General features: G+C 41.8%; 2 protein-coding genes across 6 annotated transcripts in view; one reads left to right on the top strand and one right to left on the bottom strand.

The window, feature by feature from the left end:
* Nucleotides 1–6790, bottom strand: part of LARP4 (La ribonucleoprotein domain family member 4) — an 80022-nt gene extending 73232 nt beyond the window's left edge. For 2 of the 5 annotated variants that reach the window (XM_023513704.1, XM_023513705.1), the window contains exon 1: nucleotides 6573–6772. In XM_023513704.1, coding sequence (XP_023369472.1) covers nucleotides 6573–6590 — 18 coding nt within the window. In that variant the 5' untranslated portion in view covers nucleotides 6591–6772. Of the gene's footprint in view, nucleotides 1–6351; nucleotides 6549–6572 lie in introns of those variants that run through there. The other 3 variants (XM_023513706.1, XM_023513707.1, XM_012805480.2) reach the window with 2 other exon arrangements.
* Nucleotides 6791–13000: 6210 nt separating this feature from the next.
* Nucleotides 13001–16887, top strand: part of FAM186A (family with sequence similarity 186 member A) — a 68507-nt gene continuing 64620 nt past the window's right edge. The window contains exon 1 of the mRNA XM_003790369.1: nucleotides 13001–13189. Within this exon, the coding sequence (XP_003790417.1) occupies nucleotides 13001–13189 (189 nt within the window). The remainder of the gene's footprint in view (nucleotides 13190–16887) is intronic.

Raw genomic sequence — 16887 nt, 5'->3', positions numbered from 1 at the left:
AAAAAAAAAAAAAAAAGTAAAGTGCCTATTTGCATTTTATCATTTGTATTCCTTTAAATTTTGCATATAAATGTGTATTTTAACACACTGCAATCTTCATTCTTGGTTCAAAAGTTTTATTTCCTAGCCAGGCGTTGTGGTGGGCACCTGTAGTCCCAGCTACTTGGGAGGCTGAGGCAGGAAAATCGCCTAAGCCCAGGAGTTGGAGGTTGCTGTGAGCTGTGACTCCACAGGACTCTATCAAGGGCAATAAAGTGAGGCTCTATCTCTAAAAAATAATAATAATAAAAGTTTTATTTCCCCAAACAAAAGTATACCCCTTTTCAACTCTAACTCTAAATAAGGTAATTAATTAACTTGTTTGGTTTGCCCCAAATCAGAGCAAATTAGTAAAAAGCCTAGGATTAAAACTAAAAACTTATATATCCCTTAAATAAATCACTGCTATCTCACAGTAGTTTCTGCAATCATTAGTGATGCCACCACGGAGTTCAATAAACTTTCCAGAAATATTACTATATAAAACACAAAATCCAGAGTTTTTTGGAAGGCAGCTACATATAAACCAACAATTTACATTACAATACAGTTGTTGTGAAGATTAAATGATAGTGCCAAACTGTTATCCGCACTGTATCACAAGGCCACACACCACAAACACAACCTAATTTTGTCACAAGACATTATTCTCATATTACACAAAGGGACCAGGCCTAACAGTGGCTCATGCCTGTAATCCTAGCACTCTGGGAGGGAGTGGTGGGAGGATCCTTTGAAGTTAGGAGTTTGAGATCAGTCTGAGCAAGAGTGAGCCCATCTCTACTAAAACCAGAAAAAAAAACCTGGCCAAAAATGTGGCAGGCTTGCAGTCCCAGCTACTCTGGAGGCTGAAGCAGGAGGATCACCTAAAGCTAGGAGTTTGAGGTTGTAGTGAGCCATGATGACGACATTCCACTCTAGCCAGGGGTGACAGAACAAGAATGTCACATATATACAAAATTACACATAGCAATTTGAGGCTCAGAAGTTATATTACAGTTGGGTGCCCGTACCTCAGTAGTTAGGGCGCCAGCCACATGCACCAGGGCTGTTGGGTTTGAACCCAGCCAGGGCCTGCAAAACAATGACAACAACAAAAATAGCCAGTGGCTCGGTCCCCATAGTTCAGTGAGTAGGGCGTCAGCCACATATACATCAAGGATGGCAGGTTCAAGCCCAGCAGGTTCAAGCCCAGCCCAGGTCTGCTAAAACAATGACAACTGCAAAAAAAAAAAAATAGCTGGGCACTGTGGTGGGTGCTTGTAGTCCCAGCTACTTGGGAGGCTGAGGCAAGAGAATCGCTTAAGCCCAAGAGTTTGAGGTTGCTGTGAGCTGTGACACCACAGCACTCTATCAAGGGAAAGATAGTAAGACTATCTCAAAAAAAAAAAAAAAGTTTTATTACCTGCTTAGGTTAATTAACACCTAACATATGAAGCCAAAATTCTAAAAACCCTCACAGAAAATCACAGTACATGATATAATATAAACTATTTACAACGTTTTCAAGAAGAGTGAAAACTTGCTTCAAGTATATACTTTAAAGAAAACAAAGTTTAATCAAAGCGTATATTACAAAATGATAAATCAAAATGCCCTGAACACTATCAAAGCCAAAAGGTTGTCAGGCATGGTGGCTCACACGTATAATCCTAGTACTCTGGGAGGCTGAGGCAGGTGACTCCCTTGAGCTCAGGAGTTCAAGACCAGCCTGAGCAGGAGACAGTCTCTACTAAAAATAAATTAGCTGGATGTGGTGGCACAAGCCTGTAGTCCCAACTACTCAAGAGGTGGGAGGATCACCTGAGCCCATGAGTTTGAGGTTGCAGTGAGCTATGATGACGCCGCTGTACTCTCTCTTTCTGGTATAACATAGAAGGACTATCTCAAAAATTAAATAAATAAGGGAGGATACATAATATTCAAATATTGTTTTACATAAGCAACTTGAACTTCAGGCCAGGGGTGGTGGCTCACACCTGTAATCCCAGCACTCTAGGAGGCAGATCCATGAGGATTACTTGAGGCCAGGGGTTAAAGACTAGCCTTAAGAGCAAGATCCCATCTCTATAAAAAAAAAAAAAAAAACAGAAAAATTAGGCGAGAGTGGTAGTGAGTGCCTGTAGTTCTAGCTACTCAGGAGGCTGAGCAGAAGAAATGCCTGAACCAGGGAATCTGAGGTTTCAGTAAGCTATGATGACATCACCACTGCTCGCTAGCCAGGTGACAAAGCGAGACTGACTCAAAAAGTAAAAATAAAAAATAAAGTAGTTATGTGGATAGGTAAGATGCAAATACCACTTTATATAAGAAATTTGAGCATCAGGCCAGGTGCAGTGGCTCCAGCACTGTGGGAGGCCGACAGGAAGACTGCTTGAGGCTGTATGTTCTGAGGCTATGAGTCTGACACTAGCCTGAGCAAGATCGAGACCCCATCTCTATAAAAAACAGAAAAATTAGCCAAGTGTGGTGGCGCATGCTATAATCCCAGCTAATCAAGAAGCTGAGGCAGGATGATCAGGAGTATGAGATTGCAGTCAGCCATGACGACTGCTAATGTACTCTAGCCTGAGCAACAAAGTGAGACTGTCTCAAAAATAACTAAACAAAGACCCAATCCCCCATAAAAACTCAGGGACAACTATCTTCATTTTTGGGGGTGGGGAGGAGGGATCAAACAGAAATCCAAATTTAACAGTTACTAAAACACTGCCAAAGAACTAAAACAAGCACAACTGACTGAAATTATCAGAAAAAAAAAAAAAAATCATGGCTCTGTGCCTATAGCTCAGTACCTAAGGTGTCAGCCACATACACTGGAGCTGGTAGGAGGCAAGAGAATTGTTTAAGCCCAAGAGTTTGAGGTTACTGTGAGCTATGACCAAGGGTGACATAGTGAGTCTCTGTCCCACTTATAAATAAGTAAATAAACCGTAGAACTTATTCCTCAGTAGAGTGCTTTGGCATCACAGCTCACAGTAACCTCAAACTCCTGGGCATAAGCAATTCCTTGCCTCAGCCTCCCCAGTAGCTGCGACTACAGGTGCCCACCGTAACGCCCGGCTACTTTTTGTTGTTGCAGTTGTTGTTTAGCTGGCCTAGGCCAGGTTTGAACCCACCACCCTTGGTGCATGTGGCCAGTGCCATAACCACTGTTCTACAGGCACCCAATAATGCCATTCTTAACCTCTTTTGTGAAACAGATCTCCTTACTAGTTTGATTAAGCTATGAGTCTCTTCTCAGAATGTTTTTAAATTTATGAAATACAAAGGATCACAAAGTAAACCAAATATATTAAAATACAGTTATCAAAATGTTTTAAAATTGCAATCTTCCTGCCTTAGCTTCTCAAGTAGCTAGGACTACAGGAGCATTCCACCATGCTTGGCTAACTTTTTTTTTTTTTTTGAGACGGAGTCTCACTTTGTTCCCGTTGGGAAAGTGCTGTGGCATCACAGCTCACAGCAACCTAAACTCCTGGGCTCAAGCGATTCTCTTGCCGCAGCTTCCTAAGTAGCTGGGACTACAGGCACCCCACAACATCGGGCTATTTTTTCTAGAGACGGGGTCTTGCTCTTGCTCAGGCTGGTCTGGAACTCATGAGCTCAGGCAATCCACCCACCTCAGCCTCCCAGAGTGTTGGGATTACAGGTGTGAGCCACTATGCTGGGCCTTTTTTTTTTTTTGTAATGAGGTCGTATAATGTTGCCCAGGTAGGTCTTGAACTCTTGGCCTCAAGCAATCCTCCCGCCTGAGCCTCTCAAAGTGCTAGGATTACCATCTTGAGCCACCGCACCCGACTAACAAACAAGATTTTTAAGTATATAATAACAAGGAGTAATAAGCATAAACAACATTCCAATGTATCTGAAAATACTGTAACATGATATGAAATATGATTATTTCTTTTGGTGACAAGGTCACAAACACTGTTGCCTCCACTGAATTTTAAAGAATTTTCGTTTTCTTTCCTTCTAGATTTCAGTTAGCAGCTCGTGAAAATAAACAGGCAATTTTTTTCCCTCAATCAAGCTCACACACTTCCTCAATTCCATCCAAAAATCAGATTAAGAACCCTCGGCTTAAAGGAAAGTGCAAAAGTTAAGTTTTGGAGCCAGACACTTGTGTCCTAGAAAACAAGACTTCAGACTTTAGTCCCCACATTATTTACACTTGAATGACCTTAGACATCTAACTTCTGAGCTTTGGTTCCCTCGATAAGAACAACTCCTATATATCATGAGGTTATAAGGATCAAGTATTAGCTAACAAAATAACAAATGTTTTGTTTTTGAATGATTTTAATACCACATATTCACAGCCTATGCTAGGATTAAAGGCGTGAGCCACCACCTGAGCCAACACTGTTAATTTTCAATAAAACTCATTATATGAGAAAAATAAAGAATAGTATACCGATTCACAAAGAAAATGATTAATGGAAATATTAACTCTAAATAACAGTTTAGAGATATAGTAGAGTTTGTCTAAACTGGAGTCAGACAGGCCTGAATTGCTAAGCCTGTCCATGATTTGACATCAGAATGACTTGATCTAAATCCCAGTTCCAGTACTTTACTAAGTAAAGTTACTTAACCGGCTCCGTGTCTGTAGCTCAAGTGGCTAAGGCTCCAGCCACTTAAACCAGAGCTGGCGGTTTCGAATCCAGCCGGGGCCTGCCAAACAATGACAATTACAACCAAAAAATAGCCAGGTCTTGTGGTGGGCGTATGTAGCCCTAGCTACTTGGGAGGCTGAGGCAAGAGAATCACTTAAGCCCACGAGTTTGAGGTTTGCTGTGAGCTGGGACACCACAACACTCTACCGAGGGTAGCATAGTGAGACTCTGTCTCAAAATAAATAAATAAATAAAATAAAGTTACTTAACCTTTCTACCTCAGTTTTCTCATCTGAAAAACACTGCAATGTTGCTTGAGAGACCGGAAACAACCTAGCTCAAATAAATGAAGCTATTACGAAAGTTCACATTTTAATAAGCCAAAGAAATCAATTTGGAACTCAAAAGCTTATTTTGGAATTCATGTTGATATAAATCAAAGTTCACAATTCTTTTGTCCAGCAAACACATACATACTCAAAACTTGCGATGTTTGCTTGACACAACATTCCTAAAACAAACTGGCACTGCTTGAAATCATGGTTGATTTCTTATTCTGCCAAATGAAAACAAGGAGAATAAAAACGGCAAACAGAATGACTTCAGTAATTTTAAATCTTCTCATGATTTGCCTGGAATATTCCACTTAATGCTTATTACTAATAATGGATAGATTCTAAGATATCACTTTTAAAAAATAACTCAACAGCTACATAATACCAAAGGAAAAAAAAGCAAAATCATTTATTTAATTTATGCTATAATATTATGGAATAAGATTTCCCACCACAATCGGAAAAAAAAGAAAAAATAACCTCCATAGGCTGGCCCTGGCAACTTTACCAATATACAACCTGTAAATAAATTCCTTCTCTCATTAAAAGCTTCTTTTTATGGGCATAGTTAACAAATGCCAAGCTGCGAAGTTGCAGCTTTGCTGGTTTGACGTTTTCACAATGTAAGAACAATATGATCTGGAATCTACTCAAAGCATTAGCCAGGCAGTCAGCTGATGCTCACTGCACACAGGAAGACCGAATATAAGAGAAATTTATACTTTGTATTTATGTAAGGCAGGTATCCACTACTGTGAAATCTAAAATAGGCCAACAGCAGACGTTCTAGTTAAATTAATAAAAGTATTTCTATTGTTCAAATAATACTGAAAACGGCATTTACTGGAATAGGTTTCTCTCCTTCTTGGAATTTTCCTTGTAAAGGGTTTGTAATAGGTCCATAGAACCAACCCTCTATCAGGCAGCCGCTGCCTGAGTAACTTTTACAAAAGGTCAAAGCGGTGCCTTTCAAGGCTTCCAAAGCCTATTGGCTTCTCCTCGATTCAAAGTGGCTCGCTTTCACCCACAGAACGTTCCAGAGACCTAGGTACGGGGACCCGACAAAATTTAGTGGAGGTTGCTAAAAAGTAGTTTTCCATTTTCTTCTCAAAACACTCCCCGCAATTCACCTTCCTCCCTCCGCGGCCCCACATGTTGCTTGCCTCCCTCTCGGGGCCCCCGCGAGGCCTCGCTTCCCCTCCCCCGTCCCCCAAACGCGCCCACCTATTACTCTTTACGCAGGCGGACTCCGCCTCCCCACCCCCGCCAGTTCGCCTCCCTTAAGAAGAGGTCCACTCGGGACACTTTCCCCATCCCCAGATCCTCACGCCACACCAGACAAGCCTCCAATGCTCCACCTTCAATTCTCCCCCTCCACGGGCCTCGCCTCCCACAGCTTCCTAAAGTGTTCGGAGCGCGCAGAGTAGAGCCGCAGGCCTGCACGGCCCAGGTGCTGTGTCAGCCTATCTGCCGGTTCCGCGGCGTGTACGGCCTGGAAAGTCACATGGCGGTGGGACCGGCCGGCGCCTCCACACTCCTGTTCTCTTCAGAGCAGGAGGAGACTACCAAATCCACTCACCTCCACGAAAAGCAACATGTTTTCCTCCGCTCGGCCCAGTCGTTCCCGCCGCCGCGACTCCAACTGGCTTACAGGCCCAGAGCCCCAATTGCTAGGATAAGGACACTCGCTTTGCCCCTCCACCCGGCAGTGGACCCGGCTCCTCCCCCGCCGTCAGCCGCCGAGGCCCGACCCGCCCAATCCCACCCCCACTTAAAATAGCAACTGTTTCCGGGTCTAGCAAAATTGCTTCCGGGAGGAGAGAAAGCCCTCTGAGCGTTCGACACTTGCCTCACCTTTGCCAGTAGCAATGTGGAATGTACTATCGTCTGGCGGGGCGGGGGGATCAGAAGGAGACACCATTCTGGTGTGTAAAAATCTTATTGACGCGTTTTAAACAGCTTACTGCCACAGCCCTAATAACGCGCCGTCTCATAGTTCGTAATCTAGATCTGATTAAAAAAAGCCGATCTTGCACAAAGTGTACTGAACAAACGCCCGACTTTGGCGAAAACGTGACTCGCAGAAAAAAGTGGACAGGAAAAAAAATGTGTAGTAGTAGTAAGTATATGAGTAGCAGCTACTATATATTAAGTGCGACACTACTGCGCGCTTTACGCACATTAATCTTGAAACAATGCTATGCAATAAATATCTCCTATTTTACAATTAAAAGAGCCCTCTAGGAGGGCACGCTACCCTAGACACACCTTTAAAGAACTTTGCCCCATGCTCGCCTGAATCAATGTAGGTACCTATCTAATCAATGTAGGTACCTACATTTCCTTCAGCTTAATACATACAATGCTACTTAATAATACTTAGTCTGGGTAGCCTATTCATTGTTGTACCATTAATCCAAATAAAATACTATAATTTTATTGTAAAATTATTCGTGTCCCTTGTAAAATAGAACAATTTTTAAAATTATATTTTTATCTTTAAATGTTTTTCTTTTTATCTTTTTGTTAGATGATCCAAAGTCCTTATTTTATTTTATTTTTGAGACAGAATCTCACTTTGTCGCCCTCAGTAGAGAGCTGTGTCGTCAGAGCTCACAGCAGTTCTTGGGCTCAGGCTAGGACTTAGGCTATTCTCTGGCCTCTGCCTCTGTAGTTGAAACTACAGGAGCTTGCCACACGCCCCCGCTATTTTTTCTTCTTCTTTTTTTTTTTTTTACAGACAGGGTCTCCCTTTTGCTCAGGCTGTTCTCCAACTCCTAAGCTCAAGCAATCCACCCACCTTGGCCTTCCAAATTGCATTTTTACCAAATGAAAGGACTTACTTTCAAGACCTCCCCATTCTCATCCAGTGTAATCTTTGCTTTAGTAAATCTCTTAACTTTCACACTTAGATATCTAATTCTTTTTTTTTTTTTTTGAGACAGAGCCTCAAGCTGTCCCCCTGGGTAGAGTGCTGTGACATCACAGCTCACATCAACCTCCACCTTCTGGGCTCAAGCAAGTCTCCTGCCTCAGCTTCCCAAGTAGTTGGGACCACAGGCGCCCACCACAACGCCCGGCTATTTTTTTTTTTTTTTTTTAGTTGCAGCCATCATTTATTTATTTATTTATTTATTTTTGAGATAGAGCCTCAGGCTGTCGCCCTGGGCAGAGTACTGTGGCATCACAGCTCACAGCAACCTCCAACTCCTGGGCTTAAGTGATTCTCCTGCCCCCATCTCCCAAGTAGCTGGGACTACAGGTGCCTACCACAATGCCCAGATATTTTTTGGTTGCAGCTGTCATTGTTGTTTGGCAGGCCGGGGCTGGATTTGAACCTGCCAGCTCAGGTGTATGTGGCTGCGCCTTAGCCACTTGAGCCACAGGCACTGAGCCCTAGTTCTTTTTTTTATAATTAATTATTTTTTATTAAATCATAACTTTGGGCTCGATGCTTGTGGCTCAAGCAGCTAAGGCGCAGTCACATACACCTGAGCTGGCAGGTTCAAATCCAGCCCCGGCCTGCCAAACAACAATGACAGCTGCAACCAAAAAATATCTGGGCATTGTGGTAGGCACCTGTAGTCCCAGCTACTTGGGAGATGGGGGCAGGAGAATCACTTAAGCCCAGGAGTTGGAGGTTGCTGTGAGCTGTGATGCCACAGTACTCTGCCCAGGGCGACAGCCTGAGGCTCTATCTCAAAAATAAATAAATAAATAAATAAAGCTTGCTTCTCTTTAAAAAAAAAATAAATCGTAACTTTGTATGTTGATGCATTTATGAGGTTCAGGGTACTGCTTCGATACACAATGTGAAATGTTTACAGTGAACCAAGTAACACATTAAATATCAAATTCATTCCACCATCAAACTGCTGATATGTCCAGCCCACCCTAATCTAATCGCCGGTAAATTCATCTCAGTGATTAAACAAATTTCACTTTTCCCCTAAGATTCAAACTCATTAGCACTCACCTCCGAAGCCATGGCTCAAGGTGTCTTCCCTATCTGTATTGCCTTCATTTGTCAGTCAACCTTCTCTCTCCATAAGGTTTTCCCAAAGACTCTGCTCCCCACAGATCTCTTCTTCATGTCCCTTGTTAGCACTTGATTATTGTACTCTATCTTAATTTTTTTTTTTTATTTTTAGTTTCTTCACAGGAGCCCTATCATATATACTTCAGTTCTTCAGCTTAGGTTAGGATAATGGCAGCTGCATGGTAGTGTTTCAACAAAAGCTTGTCAAATTGAAAGGGAAGGAGGATTTAAAAATTTTCTTTACAAGGTTTCATTTCCAGTTGCTGATTTTAGTGAAGTCCATGCTGCATGAAAAATAGAGAGAGAGAGGAGAGTAATAATGCTAAATTAGTTTAGTTGACAAAGATTTGGTCTGCCTTGTGAATGCCTAGTAGGATAAGCAATGCAAGGGAACATTATTTAAGGATCTCATAATCTACTATTATTATCAACAAAGTACTTAAATAAGTTCATTGATAATGTCAAGAAATGCTGAATAATGATAAGTAGTTTAATTAGACCTCATATTTATAATGAACCTCCTTAAGTGTGGTCCTTTCTGAAAACTTTATATAAACTGCTTTTGAGTAAATAGACTCACTTGTGATTTATGGGAAAGAAGAGTCATGTTTTATGACTGCAGGGTGTATGGCAAGAGATTTGTCTAAAAAAAAATTAAAGTTTTCTGGGCTGCGCTTGTAGCTCAGCAGGTAGGGTGCTGGCCATGTACACAGAGGCTGGCGGGTTCGAACCCAGCCTGGGCTAGCTAAACCAACAACAACTACAACAACAAAAAAAAATAGCTGGGCATTGTGGTGGGCGCCTGTAGTCCCAGCTACTTGGGAGACTGAGGCAAGAGAAAAGAATTTGAGGTTGCTGTGAGCTGTGACAGACACTATAGCACTCTGTCTCAAAAGGGCTGAGACTCTGTCTCAAAAAAAAAAAAGTATTCTGAAGCTTCGAATAGTTTCCATAAGGAGAAGAATCCAAAACTATAATGGGTATCCATATTTTAGACAGTTTTTGTGGAAGAACTAATGAAGAAGGCATCAAATGTAAGGAAAAAACAAAAAGTACTGCATTTGGTCTTGAGATCACAGCTAATTGACAGAGACAAATAAATAGTTACACTTCAATAAGTACTATAACAAAAGGTTCATAAAGTGTTTTGGGGAACATAGAGGAAGGAATAACTTAGATAAGATCTTAAAGAGAAGGAAAAGGGGGGTGGCACCTGTGGCTCAAAGGAGTAGGGCACCGGCCCCATATGCCAGAGGTGGCGGGTTCAAACCCAGCCAGCCCCAGCTAGAAACTGCAAAAAAAAAAAAACAAAAACAAACAAAAATATATATATATATAAGGAAAGGGAAAATATAATTGGAAGTCTAAAGGCGAAAAAGAATAAAAAGAAAGGAAAATACTTAATTTGCTCTCTATATACTGACTGATATCCTTTAAAAGACAAATACTTTATGATCTCCCCCCATTTTCCTAAAGGACTGAAGCACATAAGTGTTTTAATTTTACAAATTTACAACAAGGACTCAACAAAGACTAATTTTACAATAAGTTTACACCTAAACTCAAGGAAGACCTTGCAGAGAAATGAAGTTATATATCAACAATTTCTATAAAATTTAAAACCTATACATGATACTATATAGTTTATGAATACATACACCTATAGTAAAACTATATAAAAACACACTAAACACAAATATATCAAATTCATCATTGTCATTTTCTCTGAAATAGGACTGAGGGGAAGGAAGGAATCTGGGGAGGGCAAGGAGACTTTTTCTCTAACGCTTTTTTAATTTAAAAATAAGGCTGGTGTGGTGGCTCACACCTGTAATCCTAGCACTCTGGGAGGCCAAAGTGGGTGAATTGCTTGAGCTCAGTAGTTGGAGACCAGCCTGAGCAAAAGCGAGACCCCTGTCTCTATCCAAAATAGAAAAACTGAGGCAAGAGGATCACTTGAGCTCAAGAGTTGGAGGCTGCTGTGAGCTATGACACTACAGCACTCTACTCGGGGCAATACTTGATACTCTGTCTCAAAAAAATAAAATAAATAAAATAAAATGACCAGGCGTGCTGACTCACGCCTTTAATCCTAGCACTCTGGGACACCGAGGTGGAAGGATCCCTTGAGCTCAGGAGTTCCAGACCAGCCAGAGCAAATCAAACCCCCTGTCTCTACTAAAAATAGAAAAATCAGCTGGGCATGGTGACAGGGACCTGCAGTCCCAGCTACTTGGAAGGCTGAGGAAGGAGAACTGCTTGAGCCCAGGAGTTTGAGGTTGCTGTGAGCTAGGCGGAGGCCATGGCACTCTAGCTCAGGTGACAAAATGAGACTCTGTCTCAATAATAACAATAATAATAATAAATTTTAAAAAATTAAAATAAATTTTAATCTGCAGCAAAAATGACAAATGTTATTATTTGTGCATGCTAGGTAATGATCACATAGCTGTTTTTTTTTTTGTTTTTTTTTAACTTTTATACTTTTTAACATTAACAAATAGAGCTATGCAGCAGGCTTGGCACCCGTAGCATAGCTCAGTAGTTAGGGCACCAGCCACATGTTCTTGGACTGATAAGTTGGAACCCAGCCCTGGGCCTGCTAAATAAAAAAAAAATAGCAGGTATTCTGGCAGGTGCCTATATTCCCAGCTATTAGGGAGGCAAGACCAAAAGTTTGAGGTTGCTGTGAGCTATGACTCCATAGTACTCTACTGAGGGTGACAAAATGAGACTCTGTCTCAATTAAATAAATAAATAGATAAATAAAACAATGACAACAATGAAAACAGCCAGGCATTGTGGCAGTTGCCTGTAGTCCCAGCTACTTGGGAGGCTGAAGCAAGAGAATCACTTAAGTCCAAGAATTTGAGGTTTCTGTGAGCTGTGACAGCACAGCACTCTACTGAGGGCAACCAAGTGAAAGATTCTCTTTTTTTTTTTTTTTGAGGCAGAGTCTCAAGTGATCCCCCTGGGTAGAGTGCTGTGGCATCACAGCTCACAGCAACCTCCAACTCCTGGGCTCAAGCGAGTCTCCTGTCTCAGCCTCCCAAGTAGCTGGGACTACAGGCGCCCACCACAATGCCCAGCTATTTTTTGGTTGCAGCCGCCATTGTTGTTTTTGGTGGATCCGGGCTGGATTCAAATCTGCCACCTTAGGTGTATGTGGCTGGCGCCTTAGCTACTTGAGCCACAGGTGCCGAGCCAAGTGAGATTCTGTCTCAAAAAAAAAAAAAAAGCTACACAGCAAACAAAACCACCCTGTCCTTCAACTGCTCCAGTCTCCTGTGCAATCAAAGGAGCTGCCCCAAAGTATTACTCTTTTCAGTTAGCAAGCAGCCTCTAGAGTTCCCTTCAATTTCTTGAGCCAGCTATGTAATTTGAAAGCCTTCTTCAATCAGGTTCCTTGAAAAAAGGAGGAACTGAGCAGTGCAAAGAGTGTGATCTTCATCCAATTATCTTCCAAGTTACTGCATGTCTAGGGAAAGTTAAGGGGCAGCTGTAGAAGTTGTAAAACACTTATTCCATTACAGGCTTAAAAATACTTAAGCAAAACCCCAGGAAGAGAGAAGAACCAGGAGTTACATTTGATACACTGGATCTTGAATTCTAACACCTGAACTTTAAGCAAGGCTATAACTTCTATTTCTTTTAACTTTTGTGTTCTCTATTCTTTCCTACCCTCCCTCCCCCCTTCACCCTCTACCATCACAGCATATAGAATGTCTATTTCTCTGCATTTGGTAAGAACTCTTTAAATGTTTGAGTCAATGATAATGTCACAATGATTCCATTGTGACAGCACCAGGACTGTAATACTGGAGGTAAGCAACCAGTTAATAGCAAGGTGAGCCACAACCTCTGGGAGCAGGAAAGACCTCTTCTAGCTTGTAGTGGATACCTGTTTTAGCATTTGCCTATATTCTGTGAAAAAGAAGAAATAAAAGAAATTCAGCTAAATTTTTGAAATGCTGGCCAACATGGAAACTGAGACAGAAGATGAATCTGAGTCAGAAAAAGAAGACAAAGATTCTCTCATCACAAGAAATCCCAGAAAGGTCCTTAACTTCCCTGAAGTCCCAGCGCTTGATGTCTCATTCTCTGTAAAAAGCATCATCTCTAAGATTGAGCAAGCACAGCTCCACCGAGCCAGAGAGGCAAGTAGTGTGCCAATAGTAGTTTACAAATTGTAATTTTTTTTAACTTTCTATGATCAGGTACATTTTTTTTTATTTTAGAAATCGCTTTACATTTATAATCTTTGATTGTGTTTATGGTAACTTTGACTTAAAATGACAATTTCTTTATCTTTCTTTCTTTCTTTCTTTTTCTTTTCTTTTCTTTTTGAGACAGAATCTTTCACTTTGTAGCCCCCAGTAGATTACTGTGGCATCACAGCTCACAGCAGTCTCAAACTCTTGGGCTCAAGCCGTTCTCTTGTCTCTGCCTCCCAAATAGCTGAGACTACAGGCATCTGCCACAAAGCCCGGCTATTTTTAGAGATGGGGTCTCCCTCTGGCTCAGGCTGGTCTTATACTTGTGAGCTCAGGCAATCCACCCACCTCGGCCTCTCAGAGTGGCATGAAATACAGCACCAGGAGTCAAATGACAATTTCACCTGACTCTGACTTTATGGCTAGTTACCTCCAATTTGATATTAATTTCTTCATATCAGAATTAATCAAACCATTTAAGAAATAAATCATGTGCTACTGATTAACATAGTGGGAAAAATTAAAGTCTATAGCCAGGCACAGTGGCTCATGCCTGTAATCCTAGCATTCTGGGAGGCTGAGATGGGCTGATTGCTTGAGCTCAGGAGTTCAAGACCAGCCTGAGCAAGAGTGAGACCCTGTCTCTAACATTAAAAACAATAAAACTAAAGTCTATAACTAATACCAATATCTAATTTCAGTCAATGTTTTCATTTGTTCACAATTACTTACCCAAGGGAACATAGATTACTTTCTAAACCTAGCTCTTTTGTAAAGTGGTGAAATCTAAAGAAAAAAGTGAATTCTAGTTCCTTTAATTTCACCTGAACACTTCAAGGGATGAGAGGGGCTTATTGGCTAAGAGAAATCCAAGGATAATGAGGATAAGGATTTAAATAACAAATAACCAGGGCAGCTCCTGTGGCTCATAGGGGTAGGACACCAGGTTTGGCAGGTTCAAACCCAGCCCCTGCCAAAAACTGCAAAACAAACAAACAAAACATATATATATATATGACAACCAAACAGACCCCAAAGAATTAAGGCCATACTGCATTCTATTTTCTTTTCTCTTCTTTCTTTCTTTTTTTTTTTTTTTTTTGCAGTTTTTTGCTGGGGCTGGGTTTGAACCCGCCACCTTCGGCATATGGGGCTGGTGCCCTACTCCTTTGCACCACAGGTGCCACCCTCTTTTCTTTCTTTCTTTTTTTGAGACAGAGTCTCAAGCTGTTGCCCTGGGTAGAGTGCTGTGGTGTCATAGCTCACAGCAATCACACACCTTGGGCTCAAGAGATTCTCTTGCTTCAGCCTCCCAAGTAGCTGGGACTACACATTACCTGGCTATTTTTAGAGATGAGTTCTCGCTCTGGCTCAGGCTGGTCTTGAACCTGTAAACTCAAGCAATCCACCTACCTCTGCCTCCCAAGTGCTGGGATTACAGGCGTGAGTCACCCCACTCAGCCACTGCATTCTATTTCCCCAGACAGGTAAAATACAACAAAATCAGTCAGTTTAGAAAAACTTGATCAAAGGAAAGTTTTTCTTTTTTTTTTTTTTCTTAAGAGACAGAGTCTCACTTTGTCGCCCTCAGTAGAGTACTGTGGCATCACAGCTCACAGCAACCTCCAGCTCTTGGGCTTAGACAGTTCTCTTGCCTCAGCTTCCTGGGTAGCTGGGACTACAGCACCCACTGCAACGCCTGGCTATTTTTTGTTGCAGTTTGGCCGGGCTGGGTTCGAACCCACCACCCTTGGTATATGGGGCTGGCACCCTACTAACTGAGCCACAGGCACTGCCCAATTCTTAGATTTTTTTTTTCATTATTCTATACTAAAATCTATACCCATCAAATAATTTCCCAAAACCTCCTTTCCTCTAGCCCCTAGAAACTATGATCCTAATTTCTGTCTCTATAAATTTGTCTGCTGTAAGTACCTCATGTAAATGAAATCATTTGTTCTTTGTGACTGCCTTATTTTACTTAGCCAATCCTCAGGGTTCATTTCTGTTGTTGTATATGTTAGAATTTTTGCCTTTTACAAGGGTAAATAATATCCCATTGTATATATTTACTACATTTTGCTTATTCTTTCATCCATTAACACTTGGGTTGCTCCTCCCCAGTAGAGTTCCTTGGCATCATAACTCACAGAAACTTCTTGGGCTCAAGCAATTCTCTTGCCTCAGCCTCCGAAGTAGGTGGAACTACAGGCGCCCACAACAATGCCTGGCTATTTCTAGACACTGGGTCTCACTCTTGTTCAGGCTAGTCTGGAACTCCTGAGCTCAAGCAATTCACCTGCCTTGGCCTCCCAGAGTGCTAGGAAACTGAAATTGCTGGATTACTTGGTAATTCTATGTTTAATTTTTTTTTTTTTTTGAGACAGTCTCAGTTACCCTGGGGTGGCATGCCATGGTGTCATGGCTCATAGCAACCTCGAACTCTTGGGCTCAAGAACTCCCTTGTCTCAGCCTCCCAAGTAGCTGGGTGTACAGTCGCCCACGTCGCCCAAATAGTTTTCCTATTTTTTAAATTTTATTATTTTATTTTTTGAGACAGTCACCCTTGGTAGAGTGCTGTGACATCACAGCTCACACCAACCTCCAACTCTTGGGCTTAAGCAATTCTCTTGCCTCAGCCTCCCAAGTAGCTGGGACTACGGGTGCCCGCCACAATGCCTGGCTAAGTTTTTCTATTTTTAGTAGTGATGGGGTCTCATTCTTGCTAAGTCTGGTCTGAACTCTTGAGCTCAGGCAACCCACCCAACCCACCTCCCAGAGTGCTAGGATTAAAGAAGTGAGTCACTGTGCCTGGCCTATGTTTAATTTTTTGAGCAACTATCATATAATTTCTCATCGTGGCTTCACCGTTTTTACATTCTCACCAACTGTGCACAAAAGTTCTAATTTTCTACATCATCATCCATGCTTGTTATCTTCTGATTTGGTATTGTCTTATCAGACATGCGATTTACAAATTTTTTTTAAATTTCAGATTAATATGAGGGTACAAATGATTAGGTTACAATGCTTGTTTTTGTTAGGTAAGGTCCCTGTTGTAGTTGTGTCCTGCACTGAGGAGGTGTGCCATATACCCTTACATTGTGTCTGTTAAGTGGTAGTACACCATTCCCTATCCCTCTATCCTGCCCTTTTTCCTACCCCTCCTCCCTTGAATTCCTCCCTTGAATTAAATTGAGTTTTTGTCTTGTGTGGGCATATATTGGTTCATCTGCTGGCTTCTTAATAATATTGAGTACGTTGGATACTTGCTTGTGCATTCTTGTGATACTTTACTAAAGAGAATGTTCTCGTCAGGCAAGGTGCCTCACACCTGTAATCCTAGCACTCTGGGAGGCCAAGGTTGGCAGATTGTTTAAGCTCATGAGTTAGAGACCAGTCTGAGCAAGAGCGAGACCCCGACTCTACTAAAAATGAAAAACTGAGGCAAGAGGATTGCTTAAGATCAAGAGTTAGAGGTTGCTGTGAGCTATGATGCCACAGCACTCTACCAAGAGCACAAAGTGAAACTCTGTCTCAAAAAAAAAAGGCTTGGTGCCATAGCACAGTGGTTATGGTATCAGCCACATACACCAAGGCTGGCGGGTTCTTTTTTTTTTTTTGAGACAGAGCCTCAAGCT

Source organism: Otolemur garnettii, unplaced genomic scaffold (assembly GCF_000181295.1).
Source record: "Otolemur garnettii isolate 467f Iridium unplaced genomic scaffold, OtoGar3 scaffold00043, whole genome shotgun sequence".
NCBI lineage: Eukaryota > Metazoa > Chordata > Mammalia > Primates > Galagidae > Otolemur > Otolemur garnettii.
Note: the sequence above shows the minus strand (reverse complement) of the source record. Positions and strands in the feature narration are given on the sequence as shown.